This window comes from Phacochoerus africanus, chromosome 14 (assembly GCF_016906955.1).
Source record: "Phacochoerus africanus isolate WHEZ1 chromosome 14, ROS_Pafr_v1, whole genome shotgun sequence".
NCBI lineage: Eukaryota > Metazoa > Chordata > Mammalia > Artiodactyla > Suidae > Phacochoerus > Phacochoerus africanus.
In genome coordinates, this window is record NC_062557.1 from 45,592,798 (window position 1) to 45,611,278 (window position 18,481).

An 18,481-nucleotide genomic window follows, 5' to 3' on the forward strand; every position below is an offset into this window, starting at 1 on the left:
CAACAAAAAAGAAAAAAAAAAAGAACTGAAATTGACCACAACTTACTCTCTAAATCCTCTCCTGGAAGTTGTAAGCCTTCAACAAATTCCAGAGTTCAGAAACAGTTACATCAGACAGATTCTGCCAGAGAAATTGTTGTCTAGGTGGAGAGAGAGATTTTTCGTGCTTCCTACTCCACTCTCTCTCCAGAATCCTTTCCCAGCAGTGGTAGGTATTTGGTACTTTATTAGGTCTCTGGATTTTTATAATATAAGAAAGCAACTTTTTAAAAACTTAGTTTGGCAAAGTCAAGAATTGAGGGGAAATTACTTTTGGTTTTTGTTTGTTTATTTTATACCATGAAGAATAAAATCTGGGAAAAATTATTTACTTAGCTTTAAAAGATATACTTAATTTCATTATGGCTGCAATAATTAGTTTGCTTTTCAAATCATATTTAAGAGGAATGCCTGTTATTGCTACCAGAAGCAGAACATGTCAGATAAACATAAAATACAAAGTAAAGAGACTGTGAACATGTTATTCAGAAACACATTCTTCATTCTTCAGTGAAATGAAAATTCTTACTCCCATGGAGTGGCTAAGAAAAGAGCTTTTCAAAGTGTGCACTTACCAATTAAAGGGGCTACTCCATACAGTGGCAGAACTCTGGAGGACAAGAGGATAGCTTACAACATCCCCTGGTGGCCACATCAAAATGTTTATAAACAGCTTCGGATCAGAAGAGTAAGGAGTAACTCATACAGTGGCAGGTGGCGATTCAAACTTCAGAAGAGCCAATAGCAAAAGATGTAGAGCTTCACTGTCATCTGACAGAGCCAGTTTTTAATAAAGCGCTACTTTTGTAAATCAATCAATCTCCTCCACATATATTCTAAGTTCAATAAAAGGCTTCTCTATGAAATAGTAATACCATCTTTCTATTTCTTAAAACAGACAAATGAGGAGTTCCCATCGTGGCGCAGTGGTTAGCGAATCCAACTAGGAACCATGAGGTTGCAGGTTCGGTCCCTGCCCTTGCTCAGTGGGTTAACGATCCGGTGTTGCTGTGAGCTGTGGTGTAGGTCGCAGACGCGGCTCGGATCCCGCATTGCTGTGGCTCTGGCGTAGGCTGGTGGCTACAGATCTGACTGGACCCCTAGCCTGGGAACCTCCATATGCAGCAGAAGCGGCCCAAAGAAATAGCAAAAAGACAAAAACAAAAAAAACAGACAAATGAGGTGATAGGGTGTCTTACTGATAAATGGCTCAGGAAAAAAAAAGTTCTTAATCCACTGAGCCACGTGGGAACTCCTTTAGTTAAAAGACAAATTCTTTTAAGTAGAGCATATACTCAAGTAAAAGTACGTCTCTTCTCTTTTCATAGCCAACAGATGGGCAATGTAGTATTTATTAGCATTATCATATTTAAATCCATACAAAAATTATTTCACCAAATAGGTTGAAATTAAATGAAGTCATATCTCAAAAGTAAAAAATAAACAGAGCAGGAGTTCCTGTTGTGGCTGAGTAGTAAAGAACCTGACTAGTATCCATGAGGATGTGGGTTTGATCCCTGGCCTCACTCAGTGGGTTAAGGATCTGGCATTGCCATGAGATGTGGTGTAGGCTGCAGACGCAGCTCAGATCCTGTGTTGCTGTGGCTGTGACACAGGCTAGCAGCTGCAGCTGTGATTTAACCCCTAGCCTGGGAACTTCCACATGCTGCACTTGTGGCCTGAAAATAAAAATAAAATAAAATAAAACAAAACAAAATAAAATAAAATAAAATAGGGAGTTCCCAATGTGGCTCAGCAGTTAGCAAATCCAACTAGCATCCATGAGGATACAGGTTCGATCCCTGGCCTCGCTCAGTGGGTTAAGGATCTGGCATTGCCATGAGCTATGGTGTAGGTCGCAGATGTGGCTTGGATCCTGAGTTGCTGTGGCTGTGGTGTAGGCTGGCAGCTACAGCTCCAATGTGACCCCTAGCCTGGGAACCTCCATATGCCATGGGTGCAGCCCTAAAAAGACAAAAAGATTAAAATGAAATGAAATAAAATAAAACAAACAGAGCAAATACAAGAGAAAGAAAACTTGATGAGGCTACCAGAGGCTGGGGAAGGAGGGATGGAGGGTTATTGTTTAATAGGTAGAGTTTTTTGTCTTTTTAGAGCTGCACTTATGGCCTATGGAAGATTCCAGGCTAAGGGTCAAATTGGAGCTGTAGTCACCAGAGACAGAGGTCTGGAAGAATGATTTAGCCATAAAACGAATACATTAGAAACACAGTGCCACTGTGAAATTCTATCTTACCCAAAGACATGCCCTTATTCTATGTTTTCTTTCAACTATCTTCAAGTTGTTTCCACTTGACCACTGACCTGTTGTTTCACATGTTCAAAGGTGAACTCGTCATATGTCCTCACACAAGTTTTCTTTTTCAACATTTCTAGTAAAGATTATCCACTATGCGTCTACTCTCATTCATTCATTCAACAAGCATTTACTGAGTGCCAACTACTGGCTAGTTGCTGTAGATACTGAGATAAGAGTCACACAGTCCCTGTCTTCATGCTGCTGTCAGATGGGGAGGTGACTGCTCACCTCTGGTCATTTGCCTGCAATAGCTTCCTGGGTCATTTCTCTGCCTTCCTCTCATATTGTATAACATTGCCAGACTCTTTTCTGGCAGTCATGTCATTATTCTAGGCAAAGATCTATCAAGTCAAAACTCCTCTGCTCTTAAGATATAGACAATTATCTTCTCATTGTCCCTGGGACACACAAGTACCTACCTCCCGATTTTTGGGCCCACTCTCCCCATCCTCCTCTATTTGGAATGCTCTTCTTCTGTTCTCCTATTTAAATCCCACTCATTCAAGTCCCAGCTCTTCTAGGGTGTTTTCTGATACTCCTCTGGCCCACACTGCTCTCTCTCTCACCTGCTACAAACTTTCAGTGCTAGGTCTGAAGTACTCTGGAGAAAATAACATGTTTTCAAAGGTGAAGAATTTTTTCAGTAGATGGTGAGTAATTCTTTATGTCTATGAAAAACTCAAGAGGAAGAAATTAGGCTTGAAAACAGGAGAGGTTTTAGGCCAAACATGAAAACTTCATGTTTACAGTAATTAAAAATGGCAAAAGGAGTTCCTGCTGTGGCTCAGTGGTAATGAACCCGACTAGTATCGATGAGGATGCAGATTTAATACCTATCCTGGCTCAGTGGGTTAAGTATCTGGCATTGCCATGAGCTGTGCTATAAGTCACAGATGCAGCTCGGATCCCGTGTTGCTGTGGCTGCGGTGTAGGCCGGCAGCAGCAGCTCCAACTTGACCCCTAGCCTGGGAACTTGCATATGCCACAAGTGAGGTCCTAAAAAGCAAAGCAAAAGAAAAAAAAAAAAAGATGCCTTGGGATTTCGAATATTTATTTCAGTGGTGTCTTTCTTTTGTTCATTTATATTTATTATTTCACAAGCTTATTAGGTTGACCCATACTAGATAGCCCATACTAGACATAAATATAAGTCAAAATGGTTATATGGTTCCATTTTATAGTTACCTTCCTGGCTATTCCCTAGTCAGCAAAGAGGACATGACACAAGAAGACGAAAGCTATGAGTTTATAAATATGCAAAAGAAAAGCCTGGAATGGAATTTCATCCATATATATTTTTACCAAAATGGTAGTGACACACAACTTGATTTTTAGTTCTACAATTATGTTATCTTTTCATGCCTATCTTCTGGGAAAGACAAAGTATCACTAGAATTAAATGTTATAAAAAGGAGCTAGTATGGCAGGACTACATAGTTTTTTTATTTTATTTTATTTTATTTTAATCTTTTTGTCTTTTTAGGGCCACACCCTCGGCATATAGAGGTTCCCAGGCTAGGGGTCGAATCAGAGCTGAAGCTACCAGACTACACCATAGCTACAGCAACAGGTGAACCGAGCCACGTCTGTGACCTACACCACAGCTCAAAGCAACACCAGATCCTTAACCCACTGAGCAGGGCCAGGGATGGAACCCGCATCATCATGGATACTAGTCAAGTTCGTTAACCACTGAGCCACGACCAGGTTTTTATTTTAATTAATTATTTTTTTGTGTTTTTAGGGCCACGCTTGTGGCCTATGGAAGATCCTAGGCTAAGGGTGGAATCGGAGCTGCAGTCACCAGCCTACACCACAGCCACAGCAATACCAGATCTGAGTTGCATCTGCAGCCTACACTGCAGCTCACGGCAATGCCAAATCTTTAACCCACTGAGCGAGGCCAGGGATCAAACCCAAATCCTCATGGATACTAGTCGGGTTCATAATCCACTGAGCCACAATGGGAACTCCTAGTTTGTTTTTTAATTGTAGTAAAATAAATATAACATAAAATTTGTCCTCCTAACTATTTTTAAGTGTGCATTAAGTAATTCACACTATGGTGCAACTATCACTACCATCCATCTCTAGAAATTTTTTCTCTTCCAAAAATGAAACTCTGTACCTATTAAACAATAACCCTCCATCCCTCCTTCCCCAGCCTCTGGTAACCAACATTCTACTTTCCATTTCTGAAAATCTGACTCCTGTAGGTATCTCATATAAGTGGGATCATACAATATGTGTCCTTTTGTGACTGGCTTATTTCAGTTATAATGTCCCCAGGGTTCATCCATATTACAGCATATTGCCTAATTTCCTTCCTTTTTAAGGCTAAATCATATTCCACTGTATGTATATACTACATTTGATTTATCTATTTATCTGTCTATAGATACTTGAGTTGCTTCCACCCTTTGACTATTGTGAATAATGGTGCTATGAAAATGGGTGTACAAATTTCTCAAGACGGTGCTTTGAGTTATTCTGGGTATTAACTCGTAAATGAAACTGGTGGGTGATATACAGTAATTTCTAATTTTTTGAGGGCCATCATATTGTTCCATTTTACATTATTATTATTATTATTTTTTGTCTTTTCTAGGGCCACACCCATGGCACATGAGGTTCCCAGGCAAGGGGTCAAATCGGAGTTGTAGCCACCGGCCTACGCCACAGCAGCAGCAACGCCATATCCGAGCCACGTCTTCAACCTACACCACAGCTCACAGCAATGCCAGATCCTCAACCCACTGAGCAAGGGCAGGGACCGAACCCGCAACCTCATGGTTCCTCATAGTCAGATTCATTAACCACTGAGCCATGACAGGAATTCCCATTTTACATTCTTGACAGTGCACAAAAGTTCTAATTTCGTCATATCCTTACCAACACGTTATTTTTCTGGTTTTTGGATAGAGCCATCCTACTGAGTGTGAGGTTGTATTTCATTGTGGTTTTGATTTGCATTTCCTTAATGATTAGTGAGTTGGAACATCTTTTCATGTGTTTTTATCAGCCACTGTATATCTACTTTGGAGAAATGTGTACATTTTTTTAATCAAGCTGTATAATGGTTAATTTTATGTGCCAACTTGACTGGGCCACAGGGTGCCCAGATACTAGGTTAAACATAATTCTTGGTGTGTCTGAGGGTTTCTGGATGAGATTAATATTTGAATTAGTAGATTGAGAAAGCAGATTCCTCTCCCCAAGATGGGAGGGCTTTATTATTCCATTTAAGACCTAAATAGAACAAAAGGCTGAGTAGGAAAGAATTCACACTCTCTGCCTGTCTTTGAGCTATGACATCAGTTGGTGGTCTTCTCCCGAGTTCAGACTCAGACTTGGACTAGAAGTTATGTCATCAACTCTACTGGGTCTCTAACTTGCAGATCTTTGGACTTCTCAGCTTCCATAACTGTGTGAGCCAATTCCTTATAGTAAACGTATCTCTATATTTTCTGCTTCTCCAGAAAACACTGACTAATATAGATTTTGGTACTGAGAAGTGGGATGCTGCTATAATGAATACCTAAAAATGTGGAGCAGCTTTGGAACTAGGTAATGGCTAGAGGCTAGAAGAGTTTTGAGGTGCATGTTACAAAAAGCTGAGATTGCCATGAAGGGAGTGTTAAAAGCAGATCTGGTGAGAGCTGAGAAAGAAAAGAGGAGAACTGGAAGAAAGGCCTACATCTTAAATAATACAAAATAGTCATGAACAGAATGTTGCTTGAAATATGGATGGTAAAAGCCATTCTGAAGAGGTCTCAGATGGAAATGAGGAACGCTACTGGAAAATGGAGAAAAGGCAGCCCTTCTTTTAAAGTAGCAAAGAACTTGACTAAATTGTGTTCATGTTCTAATGTCTGGTGGAAAATAGAACTTGTGAGCAATGAAACTGGATATTTAGCTCAGGAGATTGCTAAGCACAGTGTTGAAGGAGCAGCATAGTTCTTCCTGATAGCTTATAGTAAAGTACAAGAAGAGAGAAATGAATTGAAGAAGGAACTGTTAAGCAAAAAAGAAACAGAACTGAAAGATTTAAAAATTCTCAGCCTGTCCATATCACAAAAAAAAAAAAGAGAAAATATGTTCAGAAGAGAACACAAAGGGTATAGTGATCATTTAGTAAGGAGATCAATGTAAGTGTGAACCACAGACCTTCTCAACAGAAGCCAGAAATAGAGGTGGGATAATACCTGCAGAAATACTGCCAGCTGGGCCTATAGGAAGCAAAAAAAGAGAGAGAGAGAGACAGAATGAAGGGAGGTTGCGAACATGCATTATCCTTCAAGAAAACAGAAGCAGGCCCCCAAAAGATTCAGAAATCATGAAGGGTGCTACTCCTACCACGTGCCTACAGTGCAAGGGCTAACAGGTAAGGCTGTCTCCACCCTGGTTCCAAATGGAGGGACCACCACCCAGCAAAGTGCAAAGTGAGCCCCTTTAGAATGCTGCACAGGTGGGATTCCACAGGATAGAAAGGTGAAGGGCTGTTCAGGTGAGCCCTGGGGATGACACCACCACTCCAGTGGGTCCTGAAGGGAGGACCACTGCGCCACTGGGTTCAGAAGGCATAGTATTGAAACAAAGAGGGTTATTCTTGAAGTTTCACATCTACTGGGATTTGAATAACTAAGTTTTGTATTTACTTGGGGCCTGTCATCTTTTCTTTCCTTCCCATTTTGCCTTTTTGGAATGGGAACGTCTAGTCTATGTCTGTACTACCACTGTATTTTAGTTTGGTTTTTTGGTTGGTTTGTTTTCTATTTTGTTTTTACTAGCATTGTATCTTATCTTTTTTTTTTTTTCTTTCTTTCTTTCTTTTTAGGGCCACAGCCACAGCATATGGAAGTTCCTAAGCTAGGGGTCAAATCGGAGCTGTAATTGATGGCCTACACCACAGCCAGTGCAACATGGGACCTGAGCCGCATCTGCAACCTACATCACAACTCACGGCAATGCCAGATCCTTAACCCATTGAGCAAGGCCAGGGATTGATCCTGTGTCCTCATAGATATTAGTCAGGTTCATTTCTGCTGAGCCACAACGGGAACTCCTACCATTTTAAAATGCATAATTTATCTGACTCCACAGTTTTTAGCTGGAGAGGAATTTTGCCTCAAGTCTCACCCTTATCTTATTTAGATGATATTTAGACTTTAGAGTTGATGCTAGAATAAGTTAAGGCTTTTGGGGCTGTTGGAATGGAATGAATATATTTTTTATGTAGGAAGGACATGGATCTGGGAGCATGGGTGGAGTGCTATGGACTGAGTGTTTACATGCTCCCTAAGTCTCTATATTGAAGCCCTAACTTCCAGTGTGATGGTATTTGGAGATGGGAGTCTCTGGGAGGTAATTAGGGTTAGATGATGTCACAAGGGTAAGGGCAATAGGACAGGATTAGTGTACATACAAGAAGAGGAAGAAAGTAGCACCTCTTCTCTTTTCTAGTCATGTGAGGACACAGTAGGAAGGCAGCTGTCTACAAGCCAGGAAGAGGGTTCTCATCAGGCCCAAATCTGCCAGTACACTGATTGTGGACTCCCAGCCTCCAGAACTGTGAGAAATAAATGTCTGAAATTTAAGCCACTCAATCTACAGAGCATTTTGTTATAGGAGCCCAAGCAGACTAAGACATGTTGTTTTCTTGCTGAGTTGTAAGAGTTCTTTATACATTCTAGATATTAACCCCTTATTAGCTATATGATTTGCATGTATCTTTGTCCAGTCTGTGGGATGCCTTTTGACTGTGTTGTGTCATTTGATGCACAGAAGCTTTAAATATTAATGTAATCTAGTTTATCTATTTTTTGTTGTTGTTGCCTATTTGCATTGGTTGTTAAAGCCATCATAGTTTGGGCTAATTATCCTAAAAGATTGCTTTTAACTTGTGACTTTCCCAATAAATGATATTTGGTTAAAATAAGAGATTAATGCAACATCTTTTTTATTACTTGGAACTGGTATTAGTTTCTTTTTTTTTTTTTTTTGTCTTTTTAGGACCATGCCCATGGCATATGGAGGTTCCCAGGCTAAGAGTCAAATTGGAGCTACAGCTTCTGTTCATCCTACACCACAGCCATAGCAACAGCAGATCCTTAACCCACTGAGTGAGGCCAGGGATCGAACCCACAACCTCATGGTTCCTAGTCAGATTTGTTTCTTCTGCACCATGACGGGAACTCTGGAACTGGTATTAGTTTCAATGATATGCTGATTAATATTCAATTTCCACAAACCACAATTGAACCCATAATTGACAAGAGGATTCAGGCACAGTCAGTGAAAAGATGCTAACTCAATGTTGGGTTTTTTTACCCCCTTGGCTGTGCTCACTGCCTGTGGAAGTTCCCAGGCCAGGGACTGAACCTGTGCCACAGCAGTGACAATGCCAGATGCTTAACCTGCTGAACCACAAGGGAGCTCCTCAGTGTTGGTTTGTTCTACAGTGAGTGATGGAGAATGCCAGAACCACCTGTAGCAGCCAAACACATGAAGATCAATCTCTTGGGAGTTCCCATTGTGGTGCAGCGGAAATGAATCCAACTAGTAACTATAAGGTTTCAGGTTCGACCCCTGGCCTCACTCAGTGGGCTGAGGATCTGGTGTTGCCGTGAGCTATGGTATAGGTCACAGATGAGGCTCAGTTCCTGCATTGCTGTGGTTGTGGCATAAGTCAGCAGCTATAGCTCTGATTATACCCCTAGCCTAGGAACATCCATGTGCTGCAGGTGTGGCCTTAAAAAAGAAAAAAAAAAAAAGATCAGCCTCTTGGCAATATAAGGGGAATTCAACTGGCACTTAAGAGAAGTTTCTTTGTTCTAAGTCAGACTATAGCAATTAGATTTAGAAAAGGCCTGGAAAACACACTGAATGTAAGAAATTACAACACACTAGCAAATTTTGATTTTTTTTTTTTTTTTTCCCTTTTTGGCTGTACCTGGGGCATATGGAAGTTCCCTAGCTAGGGATCGAATCTGAGCCACAGCTGTGACCTTTCACCACAGCTGCAGCAATATTGATCCTGCCAGAGACAACGCCAGATCTTAACTTGCTGAGGTGCCACAGCAGGAACTCCAAATTTTGATTTTTAAAAAATGGATGCTACTAGGTTTTTCTTCATTTCTTATTTATATAAATGATAATTTTCTTGTGAAGGAGAAGAAGCCCACAAAAATCCTCCGCTAGCCATAGTAATGATTTATTGCCAACAAATTTAAAAACAGGGTTTGTTATGGTTTTTAGTGGCTTGACAATTCAGTCCTGTGAATAAGAGAATTGCCTCATCATTGTGCAATTTTTTGGGACAACAATTACCCCAGTAGGTGCCAAGTCAGTACATAAAGAGATTAACCCAGAAATCTTTAAATCTGACCTATTAGAAAATTTATGAATCAGATGGAATCCTTTTTTTCACTCTAATGAGAATAAGTTTATGACGTCTCTGGTAAACATTCAGTTAAAATGTCTTCTAGATTTCTGTCTCTTAGCCCTAAGCAAAAGAGTAACACTTCACTGTCAGCTCTTCCCCAAGAGACAGTGAGAAATTAAGCTTTAACCCTAAATTTCAATGATAAGACATGAAAAATATTGCCAATAACCTCAGTTACTGATGAAAAGGAATGATTTTTATATTAAGTTATAGTTTAGAAGAGTAAATTATACATCAACAAAAACATGATAATTTATCACTGAGGAAGCATAGCCTTTAGCATGCTTCTCTACAATGAGCATGTTTATTGTATCCTTTCTCTGCATCATCTAGAATAGCTCTCAAGATTGAGTTCAGAAAACACAAGTTTGATAACATCTAAATGACCATTACCAGAACTATTTCTTGTGGGAGGGAGTTGATTTAAAAAAACTTTTTTGTGTGTGTGTGATAGTATCTTAAGGCTTTATTTCTATGTCAGTTTTTTTTTCATTTATAATGATTTTATTTTTTCCATTATAGCTAGTTTATAGTGTTCTGTCAATTTCCTACTGCACAGCAAGGTGACCCAGTCACACATACATGTACACATTCTTTTTTCTCACATTATCATGCTCCATCATAAGTGACTAGACAGAGTTCCTACGGCTATAGAGCAGGATCTCATTGCTTATCCATTCCAAAGGCAGTAGTTTGCATCTATTAACCTCCAATTCCCAGTACATCCCACTCCCTCCCTCTTCCCCTTGGCAACCACAAGTCTCTTCTCCATGGCCATGATTTTCTTTTCTGTGGAAAGGTTCATTTGTGCTGTATATTAGATTCCAGATGTAAGTGATATCATATGATATTTGTCTTTCTCTTTCTGACTTACTTCACTCAGTGTGAGAGTCTCTAGTTCTATCCATGTTGCTGCAAATGGCATTATTTTGTTCTTTTTTATGGCTGAGTAGTATTCATTGTGTATATATACCATATCTTCTTAAGCCAATCATCTGTCAATGGACATTTAGGTTGTTTCTCTGTCTTGGCTATTGTGAATAGTGCAGCAATGAACATGCAGGTGCATGTGTCTTTTTCAAGGAAAGTTTTGTCCGGAAATATGCCCAACAGTGGGCATATGGTAGTTCTATGTATAGTTTTCTAAGGTACCTCCATACTGTTCTCCATAGTGGTTGTACCAGCTTACATTCCCACCAACAGTGCAGGAGGGTTCCCTTTTCTCCATACCCTCTCCAGCATTTGCTATTTGTGGACTTATTAATGATGGCCATTCTGACTGTTGTGAGGTGATACCTTATGGTAGTTTTTGATTTGCATTTCTCTAATAATCAGTGATATTGAGCATTTTTCATGTGCTTGTTGGCTGTCTATCTTCTTTGGAGAAATGTCTATTCGGGTCTTTTGCCTTCACCATCACCCTAATACCAAAACCAGATAAAGATACCACCAAAAAAGAAAACTATAGGCCAATATCTTTGATGAATATAGACACAAAAATTCTCAACAAAATTTTAGCCATCTGAATCCAACAACGTATTAAAAAAGATCATACACCACAACCAAGTGGGATTCATCCCAAGTTCACAAGGATGGTTCAACATACGCAAATCAATCAACATCATACGCCACATTAACAAAAGAAAAGTCAAAAACCACATGATCATCTCAACAGATCCAGAAAAAGCATTTGACCAAGTCCAACATCCACTCGTGATAAAAACTTACCAAAGTGGGTATTGAGGGAACATACCTTAACATAATAAAAGCCATTTATGACAAACCCACAGCAAATATAAAAAACCATTCTAAAGGAGAGAGCAGAAATGTTATTATGTACTTCCAGATATACATACTCACACACACGCACACACACTTTTTTTTTTTTTTTAGGGCCACACCACCTGTGGCATATGGAAGTTCCCAGGCTAGGGGTTGAATCAGAGCTACAGCTGCCAGCCTACACCACAGCCACAGCAATGCCAGATCTGAGCTGGGTCTGCGACCTACACCACAGCTCATGGCAATGCCGGATCCTTAACCCACTGAGCAAGGTCAGGGATCAAACCCACATCCTCATGGATACTAGTCAGGTTCTTAACACGCTGAGCTATGACAGGAACTCCTATTTTTTTTTCTTTTACTGGCAACAGGTATTGGTATCCTTATAACATGGTCACTATTCCATGAGAGGAAGAAAAAACCATTTCATTGGATTTTAGAAGACTGGTAAATTACTTAGTATATCCCTACTATTTAGGAAGTTAAATATTAACCGATCTGTGAAAATTGCCAAAACTTATCATAATGAATGACAGATGTAAGTACAAAACTGAAGACTGAAAAGGTCTTTAGTTGACATTTTCCTAAAAGGCAGGAAAATTCACTTTATTATTACCCAAGATAGTTCTAAAGATGTGGGTCAAAGCTGGGCCAATAATGGCCTTCCTGCATTAAAAAAAAAAAAAAAAAAAAAAAAAGGAGTTCCCGTTGTGGCACAGTGGTTAACGAATCCGACTAAGAACGATGAGGTTGCGGATTCATTTCCTGGCCTTGCTCAGTGGGTTAATGATCCGGCGTTGCCATGAGTTGTGGTGTAGGTCGCAGACGCGGCTTGGATCCTGTGTTGCTGTGGCTCTGGCGTAGGCCAGTGGCTACACCTCCGATTAGACCCCTAGCCTGGAAACCTCCATATGCCGTGGGAGCGGCCCAAGAAATGGCAAAAAGACAAAACAACAACAACAAAACAAAAAAACAAAACCCTAGCATTTAATTGAATTAATTAGTTAAATTTACTTATTAAGACATAACTGACATACAACATTTTATCAGTTTTAGGTGTAAAACATAATACATCTACCATTTAAAATCTTTCTGAATCAGTAACTGGATTCTTTTTTTTTTTTTTTTTTTAGAAAATACAGAGTCTAACAATAATAAGCAGCTACCTTCTAGAATAGCTGCTATGTATCGGGCACTTTTTTATTTTATTTTATTTATTTTTTTGGTCTTTTTGCTATTTCTTGGGCATATGGAGGTTCCCAGGCTAGGGGTCGAATCGGAGCTGTAGCCACCGGCCTACGCCAGAGCCACAGCACCGCGGGATCCGAGCCGAGTCTGCAACCTACACCACAGCTCACAGCAATGCCGGATCGTTAACCCACTGAGCAAGGGCAGGGATTGAACCCGCAACGTCATGGTTCCTAGTCGGATTCATTAACCACTGCGCCACGACGGGAACTCCTGTATCGGGCACTTTACAGAGATCATTTTGTATAATCTTCACAACACCTTTGGTGGATAAGTATCATTGTTAAGAGCCATGTAGCTAGTAGAAGAGTCAGGATTTGACTTTTTTTTTTTTTTTTGCTATTTCTTTGGGCCGCTCCTGCGGCATATGGAGGTTCCCAGGCTAGGGGTCAAATCGGAGCCATAGCCACCGGCCTACGCCAAAGCCATAGCAACGCAGGATCCGAGCTGCATCTGCAACCTACACCACAGCTCACGGCAACGCCGGATCGTCAACCCACTGAGCAAGGCCAGGGACCGAACCCGCAACCTCATGGTTCCTAGTCGGATTTGTTAACCACTGTGCCACGACGGGAACTCCAGCAACTGGATTCTTAAAGCAGTCCCATTTTGACAGACCAATTAAGCATCTTGGAAAACCAGGATAAACTAATCTGATAAGACTGAAAAAGAATGAGAAAAACTCTAAGTATAGAAATGATGTAAGATGTAATGAACCAACATACCTCCTGGGCTGTGATCGGCATTCCTCCTCCCCACTGTCTGCCTCCTGTATAGACAAGAAAAAAAAGAGAAAATAATTTAAACCCTTAAGTCTCAATATCAACAATACAATTTTACTAAGCTTTACATGTAGGAATATCTCATTGATGATGTGGACCTGAACTACGGTTAACATATATCAACATAATTTATTCCTGGAGGAAACTTCAACAACAGTCTACAAATTATTTTTTTTGGCCATACCCAGGGCATATGGAAGTTCCTGTGGGCTATGCCACAGCTGTGGCAATTCTGGATCTCTAACCACTATGCCACAGAGGGAATTTCCAAACAAAATTTTTTGATAACCAAGTGCTCATGATGAAAAAAATTTCCTCTGAAAACCACTGAAGATGGTATATTAACATACTGCTGTGTTGCTCTAAATTAAAATGAATGGGCATTCTGACTTCTACCAATAAATCTCATCAAGATGATCTACTAATGATTCTGATCCCCAAAGAACAACCTAAACAATGAATACCATTTCACAAAGTACTCATGCTCAAATCACCATCACCATCACCTTAAAGGTCACTACTTATTGAGTATTTATAACATGCCAAGTGCTTTGCTCAACACTTTAAGTACACTGTCCAACTTATTCCTTATAAACACAGAAGGCTGATGGTACCATAGCCTTCACTGATTCTGACACACACACACACACACTCACACACACACCCCTTAGAACGCATCTACAATCAATGTGTTTGAAAAGCATTGACTCGTGGTTTAATTGTAATATATATATATTTTTTGTCTTTTTAGGGCCACACCTGAGGCACATGGAGGTTCCCAGGCTAGAGGCTGAATCAGAGCTGTAACTGCTGGCCAACACCACAGCCACAGCAAAGCAGAATCTGAGCCACATCTGCAAACTACACCACAGCTCACGGCAACGCTGGATCCTTAACCCACTGAGCAAGGCCAGAGAATGAAACTGCGTCCTCATGAATGCCAGTCAGATTTGTTTCTGATGAGCCAGGACAGGAACTCCAATATTTTTTCCTAATATTTAGTGGTATATAAAATAATTGAGGGTGTTATACTTATGACAATTTAGGCTCAATATACAAATTGAAATTCACAAAAAGGAAAGAAGTTAGGTGTTCAAGGAAACTCATGGAGAAGACAGAATTAAAATTGATAAAATACTGCCTCCCAATACATTGAAAAAGCATGTAATTTACCCCTCTCTGGCCTAAATTAGGAATTACTATATGTTAAAATACTATACAGACCTTCATGGACCCAGGGATGAAGAAGAAGAGCAACATGAAGATAAAGTGAGAAAAGATGAGAGAATTAATGACACTGAGGTGCTTTTTCTTTAAATTTGTTTGCTGACATTTTCTATTTTGCCCTATTTGGCAAACACAAAAATAGGAGGAGAAAAATAATCTCAAACCACAGGTGTACTGTCTGCCAATAACTCACCTCCATTTTCAAGTTTATGGAACCATCCCCACTCACCTCTACAACATTCTGCCTCCATTCCGGGGCAGCCATGGCCAGCTCATGACTTTTATTTCCATTTTATTTTCATTATTGATTTCAGGCATGCCCATTTCTTTGCACAAAGGGAAGAAGACAGCAAAGATTCAACCCTCAGAGGGAGGGAAAGTGTCATGGTATTTTACACTCTATCTGTAGAGGACGTTTTAGGTTCAGAAGTATGCCCTTTAGGGACTGAAAAGTGTTAAAAGGAAAAGAAATGATGTCCTTTTTTCCCCTTTTCTTTTTGCTTTTAGGGCTGCACCCGTGGCATATGGAGGATCCTAGGCTAGGGGTCAAATAGGAGCTGTAGCTGCCAGCCTATGCCACAGCCACAGTAATGCCAGATCTGAGCCACATCAGTGACCTACACCATAGCTCATGGCAACGCCAGATCCTTAACCCACTGAGTGAAGCCAGGGATCAAACCTGCGTCCTCATGGATACTAGTCAGATTTGTTTCCACAGTGCCACGACAGGAACTCTGATTCTTCTTTTTCAAGATGGCTTTATCTTCAAGTAAGACATGTCTTGAAATCTACTTCATCTGATATTAACATAACTATTCCAGACTTATGCTCACTGTTTGAAGGTATGTGTATATATGTGTGTGTGTGTGTGTGTGTGTGTGTGTATATATATATATATATATATATTTTTTTTTTTTTTGGTCTTTTTGCCATTTCTTGGGCTGCTCCTGTGGCATATGGAGATTCCCAGGCTAGGGGTCCAATCGGAGCTGGAGCCACTGGTCTACACCAGAGCCACAGCAACGTGGGATCCGAGCCATGTCTGCAACCTACACCACAGCTCACAGCAATGCCAGATCCTTAACCCACTGAGCAAGGCCAGGGATCGAACCTGCAACTTCATGGTTCCTAGTTGGATTCATTGACCAATGAGCCACAATGGGAACTCCATCATATAAATATATTAAAGTTTACCCATTCCATTTAAATAGATTGGATTGTTCCAATTTTTGGTGACATCAACCATACTGCTATAACATTCTTGTACATGCCTTTTGATGTACATACACAAGAATATCAACAAGCTAAATGTATACTTAGGACTAAAATTGCAAGGTCATAGAGTAAATAAATATTCAAATTTACCAGGCAGTGCTAAAGTGGTTGTGCTGATTTATATTCTCATCAGGAAAGAGTGAGAGTTTCAGTTGTTCGAAATCCTAGCCAACAGATGGAATCATCAGATGCTTTCTTCCTTCCTTCCTACCTTCCTTCCTTTGTCCTTCTTTCCTTCCTTCCTTCTTGCCAATCTAGTGTTCTATCTCATTATGGTCCTGATTTGCTGTGCCTTCACTACTACTACAGTTGAGTACCCTTTTATATATGTATGGGTTATTACAAGCTTAATATCCTTCCCCTCATACTAAAACAAGCAGACCAAAGAAGGATAATACAAATTGTTTTCATCTCTTTGGTAGATTATTCTACCTGTGAAAACCATGTTGAGAAATAAAAATACCCTTGATGCTTTCTTAGAGAGTACAAATAGCGTCCAAACCAGTTACATTAGGGGTGAGCTATCATTTTTTTTTTAAACCACCATTATGGGCCAGATATTTTATATATTGTTATTTTATTCTCTTTATTTTTTGCTTTTCAGGGCTGCACCTGAGGCATATAGAAATTTCCAGCTTAGGGGTCGAAATGGAGCTGCAGCTGTCAATCTACACCACAGTCACAGCAACATGGGATCTAAGCAGAATCTGTGACTCACCCCACAGCTCACACCAATTCCGGATCCTTAACCTACTGATTGAATCCGCATCCTCATGGTTACTAGTCTAGTTCGTTACCACTGAGCCACAAAGGGAACTCCCAATATGCTATTTTATTTAATGTGCACTGAAACCCTGTGGGAGTTGCTAAAGGTCACAAAGCCAATAAATGGTGGAGTGAGGATTTGAACTCAGGTCTATATTTCTGCTATAAGCTGCTATCTCTAAACTAAGAATCTGCCTTTGGTATCTATATCCCAGGATGGGGGTGGGCAGGGAGGGAACTGCAGAAGAAGGCCTATCTTTTCTCATAGCTTATAATAAAGTAATATCCTGTGTCATCTTTTTTTGTGTGTGTGTGATTTCTACCCCCTTAAATTAGTGACAGGGAGTTCCCATCATGGCTAACAGTAATGAACCTGACTAGTATCCATGAGGACTCGGGTTTTATTCCTTGCCTTGCTCAGTGGGTTAAGGATCTCGTGTTGCCATGAGCTGTGGTATATATGTCATAAACATGGCTCAGATCTGGTGTTGCTGTGGCTGTGGGGAAGCTGGCAACTGCAACTCTGATTCGACCCCTAGTTCAGAAACTTCCATATGTCTCAGGTGAAAGCCTTAAAAAAAAAAAAAAGAAAAGAAAAGAAAAAAAAATTTGTGCCAAAGGAGTGGAAAATTCCTCTGGCACACAAGAAAAACCAAGTCAGAGAATTGTTTCTAACACAAGAGCCCCCAAACACTTTTTTCTTTCATCCTTAGATTAATATTACAATGATTAGGCCAATGAATGATCTGCTTCCCTTTCTTTCTTTTCATTTTACTTAAACAGACTTTTATATATTTTTTAATTTTTATTTTATTTTTTGCTTTTTAGGGCCACACCTGCTGCATACGGAGGTTCAGGCTAGGGGTCAAACTGGAGCTGTAGCTGCCGGCCTATACACCACAGCCACAGCAAAGCCAGATCCGAGCCATGTCTGTGACCTATACCACAGCTCACAGCAATGCTGAGTCCTTAACCCACTGAGCAAGGCCAGGGATTGAACCTGCGTCCTCACAGATGCTAGTCAGATTCGTTTCCAGTGAGCCACGACAGGTACTCCTCAACAAAGACTTTTAAAAGAGACTCTGTATGGGGAGTTGGCTGGTAGTCTAGTGATCAGGACTTGTTGCTTTCACTACTGCAGCCTGAGTTCAGTTCCTAGTCTGGGAACTGAGATGCCACATCAAGCCACTGTACTCTGTGGCACCCCTGCCCCCCCCCAGCTCCCCCAAAACCCAAACCCAAAAAACCCTCCCAAAAACCATATGTCAAGGCATTTTAGGCCTAAGGTAAAAGTGATTTTTTTAAGGGAAGAAAATGTTCAATTATGATTATTTCAATGGTATTCACTGCCAAAATTTCAAGATACACATTGCTTATTCAGCAACGGTAATGAAAGGGTAATACAGTTGTCCTGAATAGTGGCATCTAATGGTAGTTAAAGGTAGAATGCTTACTATTCTACTGTAACAAGGGCATACACCAGACTGGATATAACCACCCCTCATCAAGTAACTTCACACATTGTTAGTTCAAAAAACAAACAAAACAAACAAGGCAAACAGTCAACTTGCTCAGAACATTGGAAATTACCAAGAGATG

The 18,481-nt window shown here is 40.3% G+C and overlaps 1 protein-coding gene across 6 annotated transcripts in view; it reads right to left on the reverse strand.

The window, feature by feature from the left end:
• SSH2 (slingshot protein phosphatase 2) overlaps positions 1-18,481 on the reverse strand; it is a 270,234-nt gene that overhangs the window by 152,222 nt on the left and 99,531 nt on the right. For all 6 annotated transcript variants that reach the window (XM_047756765.1, XM_047756764.1, XM_047756768.1 and 3 more), the window contains one exon: positions 13,559-13,602. In XM_047756765.1, coding sequence (XP_047612721.1) covers positions 13,559-13,602 — 44 coding nt within the window. The remainder of the gene's footprint in view (positions 1-13,558; positions 13,603-18,481) is intronic.